A 16477-nucleotide genomic window follows, 5' to 3' on the forward strand; every position below is an offset into this window, starting at 1 on the left:
CAACAGTTCATTGATTCATGTAGGGTTATGTCTCCATAAACACAAGATGGAATTAAATTCTTAAAACATATGTAAATTTTCAATTTTCACATATTATACATTAAAACCAGCAACGATTTAAGAGGGTTCAGCCACACAAAAAAGAAAGACCAGCAGCTCTAAAGCCATGAGGCCGAGCTTTACTATAGAAGGGCACTGGCAACACAACACAATGCCGATCAACATATTACTCGCTTTTGTTTATACGTTAATAAAAAAGGAAAGGAAATTACATCAGCATAACCGGCTGGTTTATATAGAAGTCACAGTTTTAGGGCAATGGAGGGATTACTTCCACTTCTTGCCTTTGCCTCCGAACATGCCCTTGCCCTTGTGCTTACCGTGCTTACCAAACTTCCCGTGCTTGAACTTGCCATGCTTCATCTTCCCATGACCAACATGGCCCCCCATCATGCCATGAGGCACATGACTAACGCCATAGTTTCCATGAGCTCCGTGTGATCCATGTGCGATGTGGGAGGCACCATAGGCGGCAGCAGCAGCAGCAGCACCTCCTGCTATTATTCCTCCAATAGAGTGTCCTCCTCCTGAAAGGGGAAACCTCAGTGAGATGCAAGCTATCGACAAATACAATGTCATTTACTAAACTCTTCATATTGCATCAATATCTTTAGAGCCAGAAAACTTATATAGATAACACAAAGCCTTATACTGAAGGATGGCTGATTACGGTCCAGATGGAACAAAGGACTAATATTCATGTCATTCAAACTCCATAGCAAAGATAGATAGTAAATAGATGCTGAATTGGCATTCGAAAGAGTAGGAGTATCATTTTACAAGCATGGAATTCCATTTTTTCTATCGCAAATGTGCACACCAATTTAACTTGACAGTCTTCAAACATATAATATTTCACAAAACAGAGAGTTTCCAAGCTCAGTCCTAATCATATCCGTCAAACCAGGACAGGAAACTATTTATCAAACAAGCCAGAGTTACCACATCAAGATGCACTTAAGACTTAAGTCAACATGTAACTGATCCACCAGAGTGCAATACATACTAAACACATTACCTTTCAGCATATCACAAGCATAAATACACGAAAAGTGGAGGTAAGGTACAGCACCTGAGTGATGTTGACCAGGATAACCGGCTGGAGGATAGCCTTGTTGAGGAGGATATCCAGCTGGAGGATAGCCTTGCTGAGGAGGATATCCAGCCGGAGGATAGCCTCCTTGTGGAGGGTACCCTCCAGCTGCTGGTGGGTACTGCCCCGGTGGATAATGGCTGCCGTGACCGTGAGAGAAGAGCCCTTTGTCAGATTCATCATGTTTGTCCTTTCCACCTCCCATTTTCTCTGATCTTACTCGATGCTACAAACCATAAATTGAGATGGGATGGTGAGCATATGTAAAGCTATTTGAGCAAATAGCATTCACCTATACATAGATTATAGCATAGAACATAGTTGAATCACATTCATTTAATTAAGATGAATAGCTTATGAACGTAACTCAAAGGCACAAGACAATTTTCTAAAACAGTGGAACAGATATATCAACTAAAATCAATCTCTTACTCTCAAACCCTGTATAATAAAGCATATAATTTTGAAGAAACCAGAAAATGTGTCAATTAACAGATGAGCAGAGCACAATGCTCTATTTCTGTTACTAACTCCCTCTCTACTAACCAAAATCAAGCATCTTATACATAATACAAAGAAGGAAACAACCAAACTCAAATTTATTATACAAAACATAAAGAAGGAAACATCATGCACTCTGAATTTCTGAACCTAAAAAACATTTTCATTCAATTTCTCTTAAGATAAGCAAGGTTGAAATTAGTCAACCGATTTCACAAAATTAAGGCGCCTAAATTTCTACCAAGATCTTAATCAATTCAAAATACATGTAAGAAAACAAAAGCATCAATCGCACAAACTGATCAAAACTTCAGGAAATCACCAAATCTACGACTGCCATATATACACTCACCTAATTGCGTATTATTACAAATGAAAGTTCAACAAAAACCAGTATGCGACATTAAAGAGAAAAAAAATGAGAACGTGAGAGATCACCTTGAAAATCCGGAAGAATTGAATGTGAGAGATGAAGAATGTTTAATTTTACTACTCCACTCAGCACTCAGGGAAATGAGTTTCGATTCCACGCGTTTCTTAGACGAGTTCGTGACGTATTTTTTGTAGATATTTCTGCTCAATGACACGTGGCTATTTGATTATCTTAGTTGACTTTTCGCATTGGAATACTCTCACTTGTAGAGGTCCCCAAACCGAACCGAACCGAACCGAACCGAACCGAACCGGAATCGTCACCAGCGGTTCGGAACCGGAACCGGAACCGTCGTTGACGGTTTAAACCATGACCGGAACCGCCGGTTCCCCCGAGCCGGTTCAGGTTTCAATTTCATGCAAACCGTAACCGGCGGTTCCTGACAGCTTTTCAGGCCTATTTCCGACCAACACCCTAGCCTTTTCAGAAACCGGTTCAGAAACCGCCGGTTTTTGTCAGAAACCGTTGACGAAACCGGCGGTTCCGTCCAAAAAACCGGCGGTTCCGCAGGATTTTCAAACTTTTGAATTGAAATTTTTTTATTTAATTTAATCACATTTTCCCCCTATAAGTACCCCATTCCTCTTCATTTCTACTCACCCCATTCTTGTGTTAACAAGTCTTTCTCTTCTCAATCTCAATTTCTCTATTCTCAAGCCATCATTCTCTCTAATTGCTCAAGTTGTTTACGTTATTTGCGCTCATAATTTACTCACGTTGTTTACGTTATCATATTCACACAATCACACTACTCTATATTCTCCACTTTCAATTTCCATAAATATCATGTCTTCATCTCGTCGTCGTGATGATCGGGGCAAGGGCCCAAGATCAAAGTGATACTCGTCGTCGTCGTGCCCCTACTATAGCACAAGTTGCGGAGGAGGTAGGAAGGCGAGCCGCTCTTCGAGCGCAAGTAAGTTCTAATATGTTTTTGTTTTTTAAATTCATTTTTATTAAATTCATAATTTCATTTTTTAACATCTATGTGTCTATGTGTTTTATTTTTGTTAGTATTTTTACTTAATTGTATAATTTTCGTAGGAGGAAGAAGATCGAAATGCAGCCTTGTTACTTGCCCTCGCCGACACCGACCAAGAAGGGGGGCATTCACATTCGGCTTCGCATTTCGAATACGATGTGAATCTATCATCGGACGAAGGCGATGATGGATCGCATCAATTCCCCCTTCTAGCGCCGGCCAAGTTGGCGAAAATGATGAGGAGGCCGATGCTCCTCCTCCTTCAGGACGACAAAAGAAGAAGATGCCTTCAAAGTTGAAATCCGATATTTTCACCAAACATTACAAGAAGGTCCCAGTGGTAATTTCAAATCCTAATGATCCGACCACTACCATAGAGACAAGTGAGTTCAAAACATATTGTAACTATTGCGAGAAAGTCTATCCATTTGGAACCGGTGGGAGATATGGTACCCTCAATCGCCATTTGAAGGTAAAACATCCCGTGGAATATGGGCATACTAAGTCCCAAAGCCAAATAAACTTCCCTGCCGGCTCATCGTCTCAAACAGGTACGCCTCTATTTAAATATGATCCTAAAAATGTTACCGATGCTATGGTAAGATGGGCGGCAATGAAGCATTTGCCGTTTAATTTTTTTAATGACAAAAATATGAAGTTATTATGCAAACCGCATTTAATGTTGCTACAAAAAGAATTCCCCCCTCAACTGCTCAAAGATCTAACAACCGGCAGTTTTTTGATAAAAAAAGAGAAGTAGGAAAATTTTTATCTAACTTGGGACACAAAGTTAATATTTGCTCTGATGTGTGGACGGATTCTTTCCAAAGAAATTCTTACATGGGAATTTCATGTCATTTTATAGATAATAGTTGGACTTTAAATAAACGTTTAATTGGTTTTAGACAATTTCCTTCACCACACACCACACAAGCAATTGCATATTTAATTATTCAAGTTTTGAATGATTATGATTTATGCAATAAAATATTTTCGGTTGGTTTTGATAACGCAACCGCTAACACTGCAAGTATACCCGAATTAATTGCGGCTTGCTCCCCGGTGATAAGTGGTAAGTATTTTTACCAACGATGTATATGTCATATTTTAAATTTATGTGTACAAGATGTTTTGTCTTTATGGCAAAGACATATTCAACCTATTACAAAAGCTGTATCCTTGATCCACTGGAAGCCTCATATTGGCAAGGCGTGGAAGAAGTATTGACATTCGAAGAAAATACGGTACACAACTTTTACTTTAGATGTGTCTACTAGATGAAACTCTACATATTATATGTTGCATTCTACATTAGATCATATAGAATATTTGGTTGATTTTTATAGAACATTCCCTGTAGATGATTTATATCTTACCTCTTCTTGTTGGGATCAAATCATGAGTTTATTTAAATTATTCAAAGGTTTTAGAAATGCCACCGTTGAGTTATCAGGTGTGTATTATTGCACATCCGTTCATGTTTTAGAACATTGCATGTATATATCATTTGGTTTTAAAACTGCAATGAAAAATTCCTTAAAAAATCCTGAATTAATGCGTGTTTTATATTATATGGTTGAAAAATGGCTTAAGTATTTCAATGAGATCCCAACGGTTTTTTTGCTTGCAAAAGTTTTGGATCCAAAATGGAGACTAGTTGGTACTTTAAAAATTTTAGAATTTTATTACAACAATTTGGCTTCTATTGATCTTGAACCACTCCGAGCTTTGCAATCGAATGATGAGGATGACGACAACAACATAAACCTAGCCCAAACATTCCAAATAACCTAGCCCAAACATTCCAAATAAACCTCCCCCACCTCTCAGCCCTGCAAATAAATTTTGAGTTCGACTTGCGGGCTCTCTTTCACGATTACGAAGCCAAGTACAACAGTACCCACCAAGTGAGACCTAGACTCCCCGTCAAACACATAACTTTGGCTTCTTCCAAGTTGATGACCCTGACGCCCAATCCCAATTGGCGGACCTATACGGCTACAACAGTGGAGGAAGGACGGCAAATTCGGCAAGTGAGTTAGATTTATATTTTGACTCACACTTTTCTTTCAATGATGAAGAAGGAAGTCTCGTTCCCCAACAAATCGACGTCCTAGATTGGTGGGGATCACACGAGAAAGATTTTCCCATCCTTGCATCAATGGCCAATGAGATCTTTTCAGTTCCGACTTCTAATTTTCCCATCCTTGTAATTTGTAAATTGTAATCAAGACTTCAAGTATTTTGTAATTTATAATTTTTAACTTTTCATTTGTAAATTTTAAGTTGTAATTTTTAATTTTAAAGTTGTAATTTGTAATTTTAAAGTTGTAATTTGTATCAATAAAATTGCATTTGTACATCGCATTATTCTAATTTTATTTATGCAAGTATATTTACATTTTTTACTTGAATTACAATGTTAACAAAAAAAATACATGAACCGCCGAACCGGACAGGAACCGACGGTTCCGGATCTTGACATGAACCGCCAATTCACGGTTCGGGAACCGGAACTGTCGAACCTAGGACGGGCTGGTTCAGGTTCAAGAAAATCTTGAACCGTAGCCGGCGGTTCCGAACCATGAACCGCCGGTTCCCGAACCGTGGTGACGTCTACTCACTTGGATAAGTTCTTGATTGTGATGGACTCCTTTGGCAAAATAGTATTAATACAATAATAACATGTTTTTTTAGTGAACATTAAAATGTTTTACAATTACTCTTGCTAGCAACTTAATATATACTTCCCATCCAAAAAAATTAGTTTCATTTTTTATTTTTAGATGTTCGTAAAAAATAATTCATTTAAAAAATAAAAGATTTCTCTTATATTATTCCCTCCATTCATGAAATATTGTCCAAGTTTGACTCGACGAGGGTTTTAAAAAATGTGAAAAAAAGTGGGTTGAAAAAGTTAGTGGAATGAGGATTCCACATTTATAGTATTAGTTTTATAATAGAATGTGAGTGTAAAGAGTTGGTGGAAAGTGAGAATCATTTACCGAAAATAGAAAAAAAACAAAGTGGACAACTTTTCACGGACGAACCAAAATGGCAAAACTAGACAATATTTCACGGACGGATGGAGTATTATCTTTACATTCCTACATATTTACAATTTATACCCAACTTTTTTCTCTTTTCTTCTTCTATTTTATTTACTTTTTCTCATCTATCTCATGCTTTACTATTTTTTTCATTAAAACTTGTGACGTTAATCACTACAGTTATGAATAAAAGATGAACAATAAAAAATGAATATTAGATCATGAGAAATTAATTACAAAATCACAATTCAAATGTTTTAACTCTAGACCCGGCCCATATTTTTACGTGCAAAACACTTCTGCATAAAATATTTATATGTGCGTATAAACATTGAAAGTGGGAGATTCGTTATATTTAGGGATAACTGCCTTAAAAGTCACCAACTTTGCCCGAATTCTGATTTTTCCCACGAGCTTTAAAATTGGCGTATAAAGTCACGAACTTTGCATTTAGTCGCCGATTTCCCATGATTATTTTTCCGGCGAAATGGCGAGCTAACGTGTCGTTTTTAAATGATGTGGCGTCTCGTGGCCGCTTACATGGATATCATGTAGTGACGGTGAAAAAATTAAAGAAATAAATTTAAAAACAAATTTCAAAAAATAGAAAAAACTTAAAAAAACTTAAAACACAAAATTAAAAAACTTTAAAAAAACTTAAAACACAAAATTAAAAAATAAAAAACTTACAATTTTAAAAAACTTAAAACACAAAATTAAAAAACTTAAAAACTTAAAACAATTACTCAAAAAAACTTTAAAAAAAAACTTTAAAAAACTTAAAACTTAAACCTTAAAATTAAAAAAAAACTTAAAACTTAAAACACAAAAACTTAAAACACAAAATTAAAAAACTTAAAAAAACTTAAAACACAAAATTTGAAAACTTTAAAAAAAACTTTAAAAAACTTAAAACTTAAAACTTAAAATTAAAAAAACTTAAAACTTAAAACACAAAATTAAAAAACTTAAAAAAACTTAAAACACAAAATTAAAACATCAAATGCATAGAATTAACTACCGTAAAATTGCAAGCAGTAAACCTAATTATCAAAAATTGGCACAAATTCTTCTGCTGGAAACTTCAAAAACTCAAATTGGCAAGAAATCAAACAAACACATGGTGTTGATGAAGAATTAAATCAAGCACGGGTTGAAAATTGTGATCTTTTAAAGCTGAAATGGATTTAAATACAGAGGAAAAAGTAAAGCGAAACCAGCTTAGCGTTGATGTTCTTGTTTGCGCTTGATGCCATTAGAAATTTTAGGGAAAATTCAGCAGATGAATCAGGTGGAGTAGCAATTGAAACTTTGATTGAAGGAAAGGGATTTTAGTTGTGGTTTTGCAATGGTTATGAGGACGATGCTGGAGTCCGGAGGTACGATCGGCTGTGTGCTGGAGGACGATGGCGGCGGCGGTGGTGGCGTTGTCGACGATGGAGCTGGTGGCGGTGCTGGGCGGCGGAGTAAGAGGGCTCGCGGAGGAAGGGAGGAAGGGAAGCTGGAGGCAGGGCAGCAGCTGGAGGAAGAGGAGCTGGAGGAAGGTGTTAGAAACGACGTCGTTTTACGATTTTCGGATACCGGACACGTCAATATTCAGGCATGCCACATAGGATTTTGAGTTGCCAGAAAATACAGGGTCGGGTTGGGTTGAGAAATACCAGACTAAATGCAAAGTTCGTGACTTTATATGCCAATTTTAAAGCTCATGGGAAAAACCGGAATTCGGGCAAAGTTGGTGACTTTTAAGGCAGTTATCCCTTATATTTATAGATGTGAGTGTCCTCAAATTGGAAAGGAACAGCCGGGTAATCGGGTCAATGCAGCCCGTAAAAGAGCTTAATTTCTGAAAAGCGGCCCAATTATTTTCTGCCTAATTTTTTCAACAAACTTTTTAATTAATTTTTTCAATTAATTTTTTATTAAATTTTCAAAATTGATGCCGGGTCAAAGTGGTACAATAATTGGGAACGAGGGGAGTAGTATTTTCCAATAAGAAAGTATATGGTTCCAAACAATATAAGATACGAGGGGAGTAGTATATGGTTCCAAGCAATATGGGATACGAAATCATTTGCACGTAAACAACTATCGTAGTATATTTTTAAAACTGATGCACAGGTAAACAATTCGGTATATAGTTTCAAGCAATATGAGATACGAAATCAAAACACTATGATGACACCATAGTTAAAATGGCAATTTGGGCAAGCAATCTACGATACATATGCAACCATTCTACGATATATAGGCAAACAACTCGGCATATGATTTCAAGCAATCGGCGATAAGAAATCAAAGATAATCAAACAATCTACGATACATATGCAAGCAAGTCTGCCACGTGGCAGACTAAGGTTGAATTTGCTCCTAAATCTAATGGTTGTCCTTGGTAGTACAGTGTCAGCTTAAATGGTGTTGTCATCTTAACACAAACCTAATTCATTATTTAGAAATATAAATTAATATACACATACTACTGTATAGCTACTGGCAGCTCAAATTTTCAATACTTGTCTGCATCAAATTAATGCCAAGAAAACAATACATCTCCGCCGTCTTCGTCATCTCAAACACCCGCAACACGTCCACCTCCGATGTCAGCTCCGCCCAGCTATTCAGCGGAAGCACCCCCGCCTCCAAATCGCTCTTCAACTGAACCCGGTCCGCCAACCCGGCCGACGGCACAGTTTTAAACTATGATCTGGATCGTTAGAAAATATCAACAGATGATAAAATAATAGCAAAAAAAAATGTCAACACAGTTTCAACACAATGTCAACACAACATCAACCGTTGACACTATGTTGACATTTTTTGTTGCTATTATTTTGTCATTTGTTGATATTTTCTAACGGTTCAGATCATAGTTTAGAGTTTCTACAATATTTAAAGTTTGCATTTGATTACATTTATAATATATATATATATATATATATATATATATATATATATATATAGTAGTGATCTATGGAAAATACCCCTTAACCAAATAACTAGAGAACAAATCATAGCCACAAGATCAAAAAAATCAAGGGCTAGTATTAATTTTCGAATTTAAGGAGAAATTAGTTCCCTCCATCACAAATTTACTCCATAATAACAACGCGGGGTATTATGGTCATTGCATAGCCAAAAATCAAGTTAGAGAAGAGTGGCGACGAGCTTGCCGGTGGGGGATGCAACAGCAGATGTAGGCATGGCGATAGGAGCGGGGATGGATATTGCAATAGAGGCAGCAGATTACGTGCTGATGAGAAGCAGCTTGGAAGACGTGTTCACGGCTATGGATTTGTCGTGTGAATTACGTGTTTGCAATGGAGTACAACGTAGTTGCGATCCCAGTAGCAGTCGGGCTTCTGTTTCCCTCTCTGAAAATCAGGCTGCCGCCGTGGGTCGCCGGCGCTTGCATGGCACTGTCATCTGTGAGTGTTGTGTGTTCATCTCTGCTGCTCAGGGGATACAGAATACCAAGGCTTACAACTTTATTGGAGATCACTGTAGAGGACTAATAATAGTCAAATAGTGAGAGAAGCAGAGTTGCCAGTTTTATTGGGATTGTATTCTTGTCTTTTAGAATATAAATGAGATAGATGTATTCATCCGAAAATTATAAAATTTTCTCATGTCATTATATGTGTCAAACTATATGTCAAACTAATAACATTGACACTATCTTTTGTAAACAAGAGTGAAGTAAAACCATAATAAGAGTGATGTGTTTTGTGAACAAAAGTGAAGTAAAATCATAATAAGAGTGATGTGTTTTGTGAACAAGAGTGAAGTAAAATCATAATAAGAGTGATGTGTTTTGTGAATAAGAGTGAAGTAAAATCATAATAAGAGTGATGCGTTTTGTGAACAAGAGTGAAGTAAAATCATAATAAGAGTGATGCGTTTTGTGAACAAGAGTGAAGTAAAATCACAATAAGAGTGATGCGTTTTGTGAACAAGAGTGAAGTAAAATCACAATAAGAGTGATGCATTTTGTGAACAAGAGTGAAGTAAAATCACAATAAGAGTGATGCGTTTTGTGAACAAGAGTGAAGTAAAATCATAATAAAGTGAAGTAAAATCATAATAAGAGTGATGTGTTTTGTGAACAAGAGTGAAGTAAAATCATAATAAGAGTGATGTGCTTTGTGAACAAGAGTGAAGTAAAATCATAATAAGAGTGATGTGTTTCATAAACAAGAGTGAAGTAAAATCATGTTAAGAGTGATGTGTTTTGTAAACAAGAGTGAAGTAAGATCATGATAAGAGTGATGTGTTCAACAATATACAATTTGATCAATTGTTCAACAATAAATTTCCAAACTCATTATCAAATATTCAACAACTATCATTTTTACATACGAAATGACTCAGCCATTCAATTTATCACCCTCCATTGCATCTCCATATCTTCAGCGAGCTGCAAGGGTTGGAGCTTGTTCACCACCGCCGTCATCGCCGCGAACAGCCCGGCGGAGGACGCCTTTAGGGGAAGAAACACATTCAAACTACATCAATCAAAACACATAATTTTCCTACATGAAATCAATCAAATTCATGAATTACCAAAACAAAGAAGCCAAATTTTCCCCTTTTTGGTCCAACATCAACGCCATAGCCAATCAAAGCGACGATGATCAAGCCAAGAAATAAACAAAAATAAAATAAAATAACAAAACAAAGATGGATATCCCCACCTGGAAAAGACAGAGATCTGAATTGGTGGTGGGTCCGTAGAGCATTCGAATGTTGAAAATCCGAGGAATATGAAATTGGAGGCAGAGAGAGAGATTAATAATGTGTAATTGACGGCGGAGGACGCCGTCATCGCCAGAGAACAGCCCTCCTCCCTACTTATCAATTGCCGCTTAATTCTGGTATTTTCCATAATATAATTTCCAAAAATACCCTTGGACTATTTTGTATTCTTAAAATAAATAATATTTGTTCCATTAAGATGTGTGGCTGAGATTTGTTCTCTAGTTATACACTTAAGATTAGTTATATCTTGATCACTAACATATATATATATATATATATATATATATATATATATATATATATATATATATATATATATATATATATATATATATAGGGTCCCATTATTCACAAATCCACTCTTAAAGACCGAACTACCGAACCATACCAAATTAGGGTTTTTAGATCTAGTTTTTTATGGATGAGAGACACAAATTTATCAATTATTTTCGCCTTCATCACGAGCCTATTTTAATTCATCCGAAGGTAAATAAGTCATACTAACATGTTACGAAGATTTAACTTCATTCCAGTAGGTTTTTACTTCATTCCAGTAGGATTATTACTTCATTCCAGTACGTAAATGCGGTTTCGCCGTCGCGTGCCGTTTTTTCTCTCTACAATATCTATCACCACCGCCGCAACGCTGATATGGTGTAATAAACACATGGAATGATGTAATAAATTATTTGAATGAAGTATGTGTAGAAGTATTTGAAGTCCTACTGGAATGAAGTAAAAACCTTATCCAATGAAGTAATAATGTTTCTGAATGAAGTAATAAACATACTTGAATAAATTGCATTTTTAATGTAAATAAAGTAAAAACTCAGGTCTATGAATTCAAATGAAACATATGTTGAATCATTTCAAAACCTACTATAAGAAAGTAAAAACATGTTGTAGTTTCAAGGTATTACGTACGGAATGAAGTAATAAATCTATACAATGAAGTAAAATGAGCTTATAATGAAGACCGAAAAATTTACATAACAGCACATCTCATAAAAAAAACTAGATCTAATGGCCCAGATTTGGTCTCTAGTTCGGTCTTTAAGATTGGTTCGACATTGACCACAACTCTATATATATATATATATATAGGGATGTATTAATTTCCTTTTCCTATATTTCCTCCTTTTTCCTTCTTAATATCAGCCATTAGATTAGAGAAATGGACGGTCAAGATCAACATTGGGTAATTAATCCCGTGTTGCATTATTTGTCCTATTTTGTGCATTATGAGGGTACAATAGTAATCTAATAATGGCTGGAAACCGCTACGAATAATGCACCACATGGTCACGAGTAATGCATATAATTGCCTATATAATGCACAATATGTGAACTGCAATGCATACGAACAAGATGTGTTGTGTTATGATGTTTGACACACGTTTCTTGTTTCCCCTAAGGGTTTAATAAACTTAGGGGCTAGGGTATAGTACGTAGACATGTATGTAATCTTCACATGGTAACGAGTAATGGATATATTTGATTATATAATGCACAATTTGTGAACTGCAATGCATACGAATAAGATGTGTTGTGTTATGATGTTTGACACACGTTTCTTGTTTCCCCTAAGGGTTTAATAAGCTTAGGGGCTAGGGTATAGTATGTACGCATTAATAACAAATTATAAAACGATACGAATAATTCACCAAATTGTCACGAGTAATGGATGTTATTAACTATATAATGCACAATATGTGAACTGCAATGCATACGAATAAGATGTACCATGTTATGATGTTTGACACACGTTTCTTGTTTCCCCTAAGGGTTTAATAATCTTAGGGGCTAGGGTATAGTACGTAGACATTACTAAATGCACGTATGTAATCTTCAATCCGTTGATTAACCCATATACACAATACCTCTAATAATGCATAATATACTGAGATAATGACAAGTAACAGCTACATAATGCACTACCTAAACCAAATAATGCACATACGTATATTCCAATAACAACAATTTGTTAGTAATGTCTACGTACTATACCCTAGCCCCTAAGTTTATTAAACCCTTAGGGGAAACAAGAAACGTGTGTCAAACATCATAACATGGTACATCTTATTCGTATGCATTGCAGTTCACATATTGTGCATTATATAGTTAATAACATCCATTACTCGTGACAATTTGGTGAATTATTCGTATCGTTTTATAATTTGTTATTAATGCGTACGTACTATACCCTAGCCCCTAAGCTTATTAAACCCTTAGGGGAAACAAGAAACGTGTGTCAAACATCATAACACAACACATCTTGTTCGTATGCATTGCAGATCACAAATTGTGCATTATATAGTCAATTATATCCATTACTTGTTACCATGTGAAGATTACATACGTGTCTACGTACTATACCCTAGCCCCTAAGCTTATTAAACCCTTAGGGGAAACAAGAAACGTGTGTCCAAACATCATAACATGGTACATCTTATTCGTATACATTGCAGTTCACATATTGTGCATTATATAGTCAATTATATGCATTACTCGTGACCATGTGGTGCATTATTCGCAGATACCAAAATGTGGCAGTTACTTTTCCGTCAAATGTCAATAATAACCCTGTAATGCATACAACCACCTTCTATAATGCAACACAGAACCAGTTTTATAGAATCAATCTGATCCGTTGATGCCTTAGATCTAACGCGTAATATTAAGAAGGAAAAAGGATCTAAGATGTGAAAAGGAGAATAACGCTCCCCTATATATATATATATATATATATATATATATAGGGTTGTGATCAATTGAGATTTTTTAGTCTAATTGAGAATTGAGATGCATTATTAGCCACTCATTTTTATTAAATGAGTGGACCAGAATTTGCCACATGGAAAATATTTTTAGATTAATTAATTATGAAAGGGCAGAATGGTAATTTCATGGTACATTTTATTCAATAAATTTTTTTTTTAATTTTTAATTTTTTAATTATTTTTAAAAAAAATTAATTTTTTTTGTCTAATACATATACAATTCATGTCAACTACACACATATAATGTCAACTATGTGTACAATCCATGTCAACTACATATATAATTCATGTCAACTACACACATAATGTCAACTACATATACAATTCATGTCAACTGTACACATATAATGTCAACTATAAGTTGTTGACATTTGATGTGCAGGCTATTGACGATAATACCCCCGAGTTGACATAATCTACTTGCAGTTGACATTTCGAAAATGTTGCAGATGAGTGGCTGAAAATGTATCTCAATTCTCAATTAAGCTAAAAAATCTCAACCTAACAGGACCCATACACATACAAATACACAATGATATTCATTAGCATGTGTGGAGCTATAGATGCTCTAATGTCTCCATAAAACACACAATGATATTCATTAGCATGTGTGGAGCTACAGATGCCCTAATGTCTCCATGAAAAAAAATGCGAACACTTCATTTGTAGGTAGAGATATGCCAAGAGGAAATAGTGACATGAGAAGGTGAGTCATGTGCAAGTTTTTATGTACTTGAGTAATACTATTGTGAAGATAATTATACTAAGAAATTATGTTAAAAATTAAAGTTGCATATTCTTTACGTTTAAAAGGGGAGTATCAAATTCTTTACTATATAAAGCAAATACTAGTATGTCGTATGAAAATATGTTAATTGAGAAAAGGAAATAGTAATAAACGCGTGATGTAGGTCCTTTAGAATTTAATTTGGAGTATTAAATTTGTTTCCTATTGTCCACTCATGAAATGACTCAATTTCAAAATGGGGACCAGAAGGAAACTTACTTGGATTGAGACCTTAATTCATTTCGGATTAAACCTTCCATGTTGCATTAAAAATGAAACATTTTTTTTGGGATGTTCTATTAAACGAAATTTTTCCTCAAACAAAAATATCATCTGTACATTTTCATCTTTCTTACTTTATTCTCTTATATTAACTCACAAAACAACAGTACATAAAATCTCGTACCGAAAAATAAATGTTTCATCTCTAATAGGGCGAGGGAGTATAAGTTGCTCCCCTACGTAGAGGTGTCAAGTGGGCCAGGCCGTCCTAGGCCCGGTGAGACCCAGTGACATTTAAGCCCAGCCCAGGCCTAGACACATGTCTTTGTTGGTCCGGGCTAGGCCTGGGTTTCGGTATACATAGTGGTCCCAGCCTGAGCCCGAGCCCGAGCCTAGTTGTTAGTTCCCATCAATTAAAGCTAGCGTACATGCCAGTGGAACCCATATATGTTGAGCTAATATGTACTGATTGTGTAATATTTACAAATTGTATTTTATAAAAAAATTTTCATCATGATTCAACTATATGTTGATTGAGTTTTTAACATAAGCTAATTGAGTTTTTTACATACATTGATATTATTGTACGATTGTATTGATTCATTCTCTGCATGCTGATTTTACGAGTTTCGGTATGGAATAGAGGGAGTAATATATACTTCCGTCCATAAAAAACAGTCTCATTTTTATTTTCAGATATCCATAAAAAATAATTCCATTCAAAGAAAAAAAAATTCTCTTAAATTATTATCTTTACATTCCTACATATTTACAATTTATACCTACCATTTATTCACTTTTTCTCTTCAATCATACTTTACCCAACTTTTTTCTTTTTTCCTCTTCTATTTTATCTACTTTTTCTCATCTCTCTCATACTTTATTATTAAAACTTGTGACGTTAATCACTGGAGTTATCGATAAAACATGGAACAATAAAAAATGAATATTAGATCATGAGAAATTAATTGCAAAATCACAATTCAAAATTTTTAACTCTAGACCCAGCCCATATTTTTACGTGCAGAACACTTCTGCATAAAATATTTATATGTGCGTTTTCAGAGCCTTTGTCATAGCGGCAAGCAGCTTAGACATTATTGTATAAGGTGTTGAGTTCGAGCTCTCTTGACATTAATTGTAATTTCCTCCTTCATATAAGAGTTAATTTTATTTAAAAAAAAGAAAAAAAATTATTTATATGTGCGTATAAACATTGAGAGTGAGAGATTCGTTATATTTATAGATGTCCTCAAATTGGAAAGGAACAGCCGGGTAATCGGGTCAATGCAGCCCGTAAAAAGAGTTTAATTTCTGAAAAGCGGCCTAATTATTTTCTGGATACTCTTTTTAGCACTCCGTCCGTTTCCAAGTCGGGTCGGGCCAGCCCATGAAACCGGGCTAAAGTGAATGTTCACCCACGAAGCACAAATGAAATGGTATCAGAGCATCCACTACGCGGCGCGCCGGCGTCCCGCGATCCGTCGAAGAGAGACGGATCGCTCGCGTGACGCGTTGCAGCTCGCCGAACAGTCCCGGGTCCCGTGCCTGCAAGACAAGCGACGGATTGTCTCGCCACGCGCCCTGGCGACGTGGCGCGCCCCTGCATCGTGCGTGACGCCCACTCGCCGACCCGCGAGTGGGCGTCGTCACACGATGAAGCAATAAATATTTTTTTAAAAAAAATTCAATTTTTTTAAAAAAAAATAAAAAAATAAAAAAAATTACGAACGGTAATATTACCGTTTTTTCTTTTTATTATTATTTTTTAATTAATTTTTTAACTCTATAAATACTCCTAATTCATCCTCATT

At 35.6% G+C, this 16477-nt stretch overlaps 1 protein-coding gene across 2 annotated transcripts; it reads right to left on the bottom strand.

Moving 5' to 3' along the window:
* Positions 1–52: 52 nt before the first annotated feature.
* Positions 53–2215, bottom strand: LOC121782938 (glycine-rich protein A3-like). Of its 2 annotated transcripts, none has more exons than XM_042180951.1 (3): positions 2093–2215; positions 1133–1379; positions 53–587 (listed from the first exon to the last, which is right to left on the bottom strand). In XM_042180951.1, exons 2-3 carry the CDS (start codon positions 1356–1358, stop codon positions 328–330), a joined length of 486 nt encoding a protein of 161 aa, XP_042036885.1. In that variant the 5' UTR covers positions 1359–1379; positions 2093–2215; the 3' UTR covers positions 53–327. The 2 variants fall into 2 exon arrangements, with proteins under 2 accessions (XP_042036885.1, XP_042036884.1); XM_042180950.1 differs by lacking the exon at positions 2093–2215 and adding an exon at positions 2007–2084.
* Positions 2216–16477: the final 14262 nt, after the last annotated feature.

This window comes from Salvia splendens, chromosome 20, assembly GCF_004379255.2.
Source record: "Salvia splendens isolate huo1 chromosome 20, SspV2, whole genome shotgun sequence".
Classification (NCBI taxonomy): Eukaryota; Viridiplantae; Streptophyta; class Magnoliopsida; order Lamiales; family Lamiaceae; genus Salvia; species Salvia splendens.

Coding starts and splice junctions, on each gene's coding strand:
- LOC121782938 (XM_042180951.1), bottom strand. CDS start 1,358: ATGGGAGGTGGAAAGGACAAACATGATGAATCTGACAAAGGGCTCTTC. Junction 588..1,132: donor TCCTGGTCAACATCACTCAG/GTGCTGTACCTT, acceptor TTCCCCTTTCAG/GAGGAGGACACTCTATTGGA.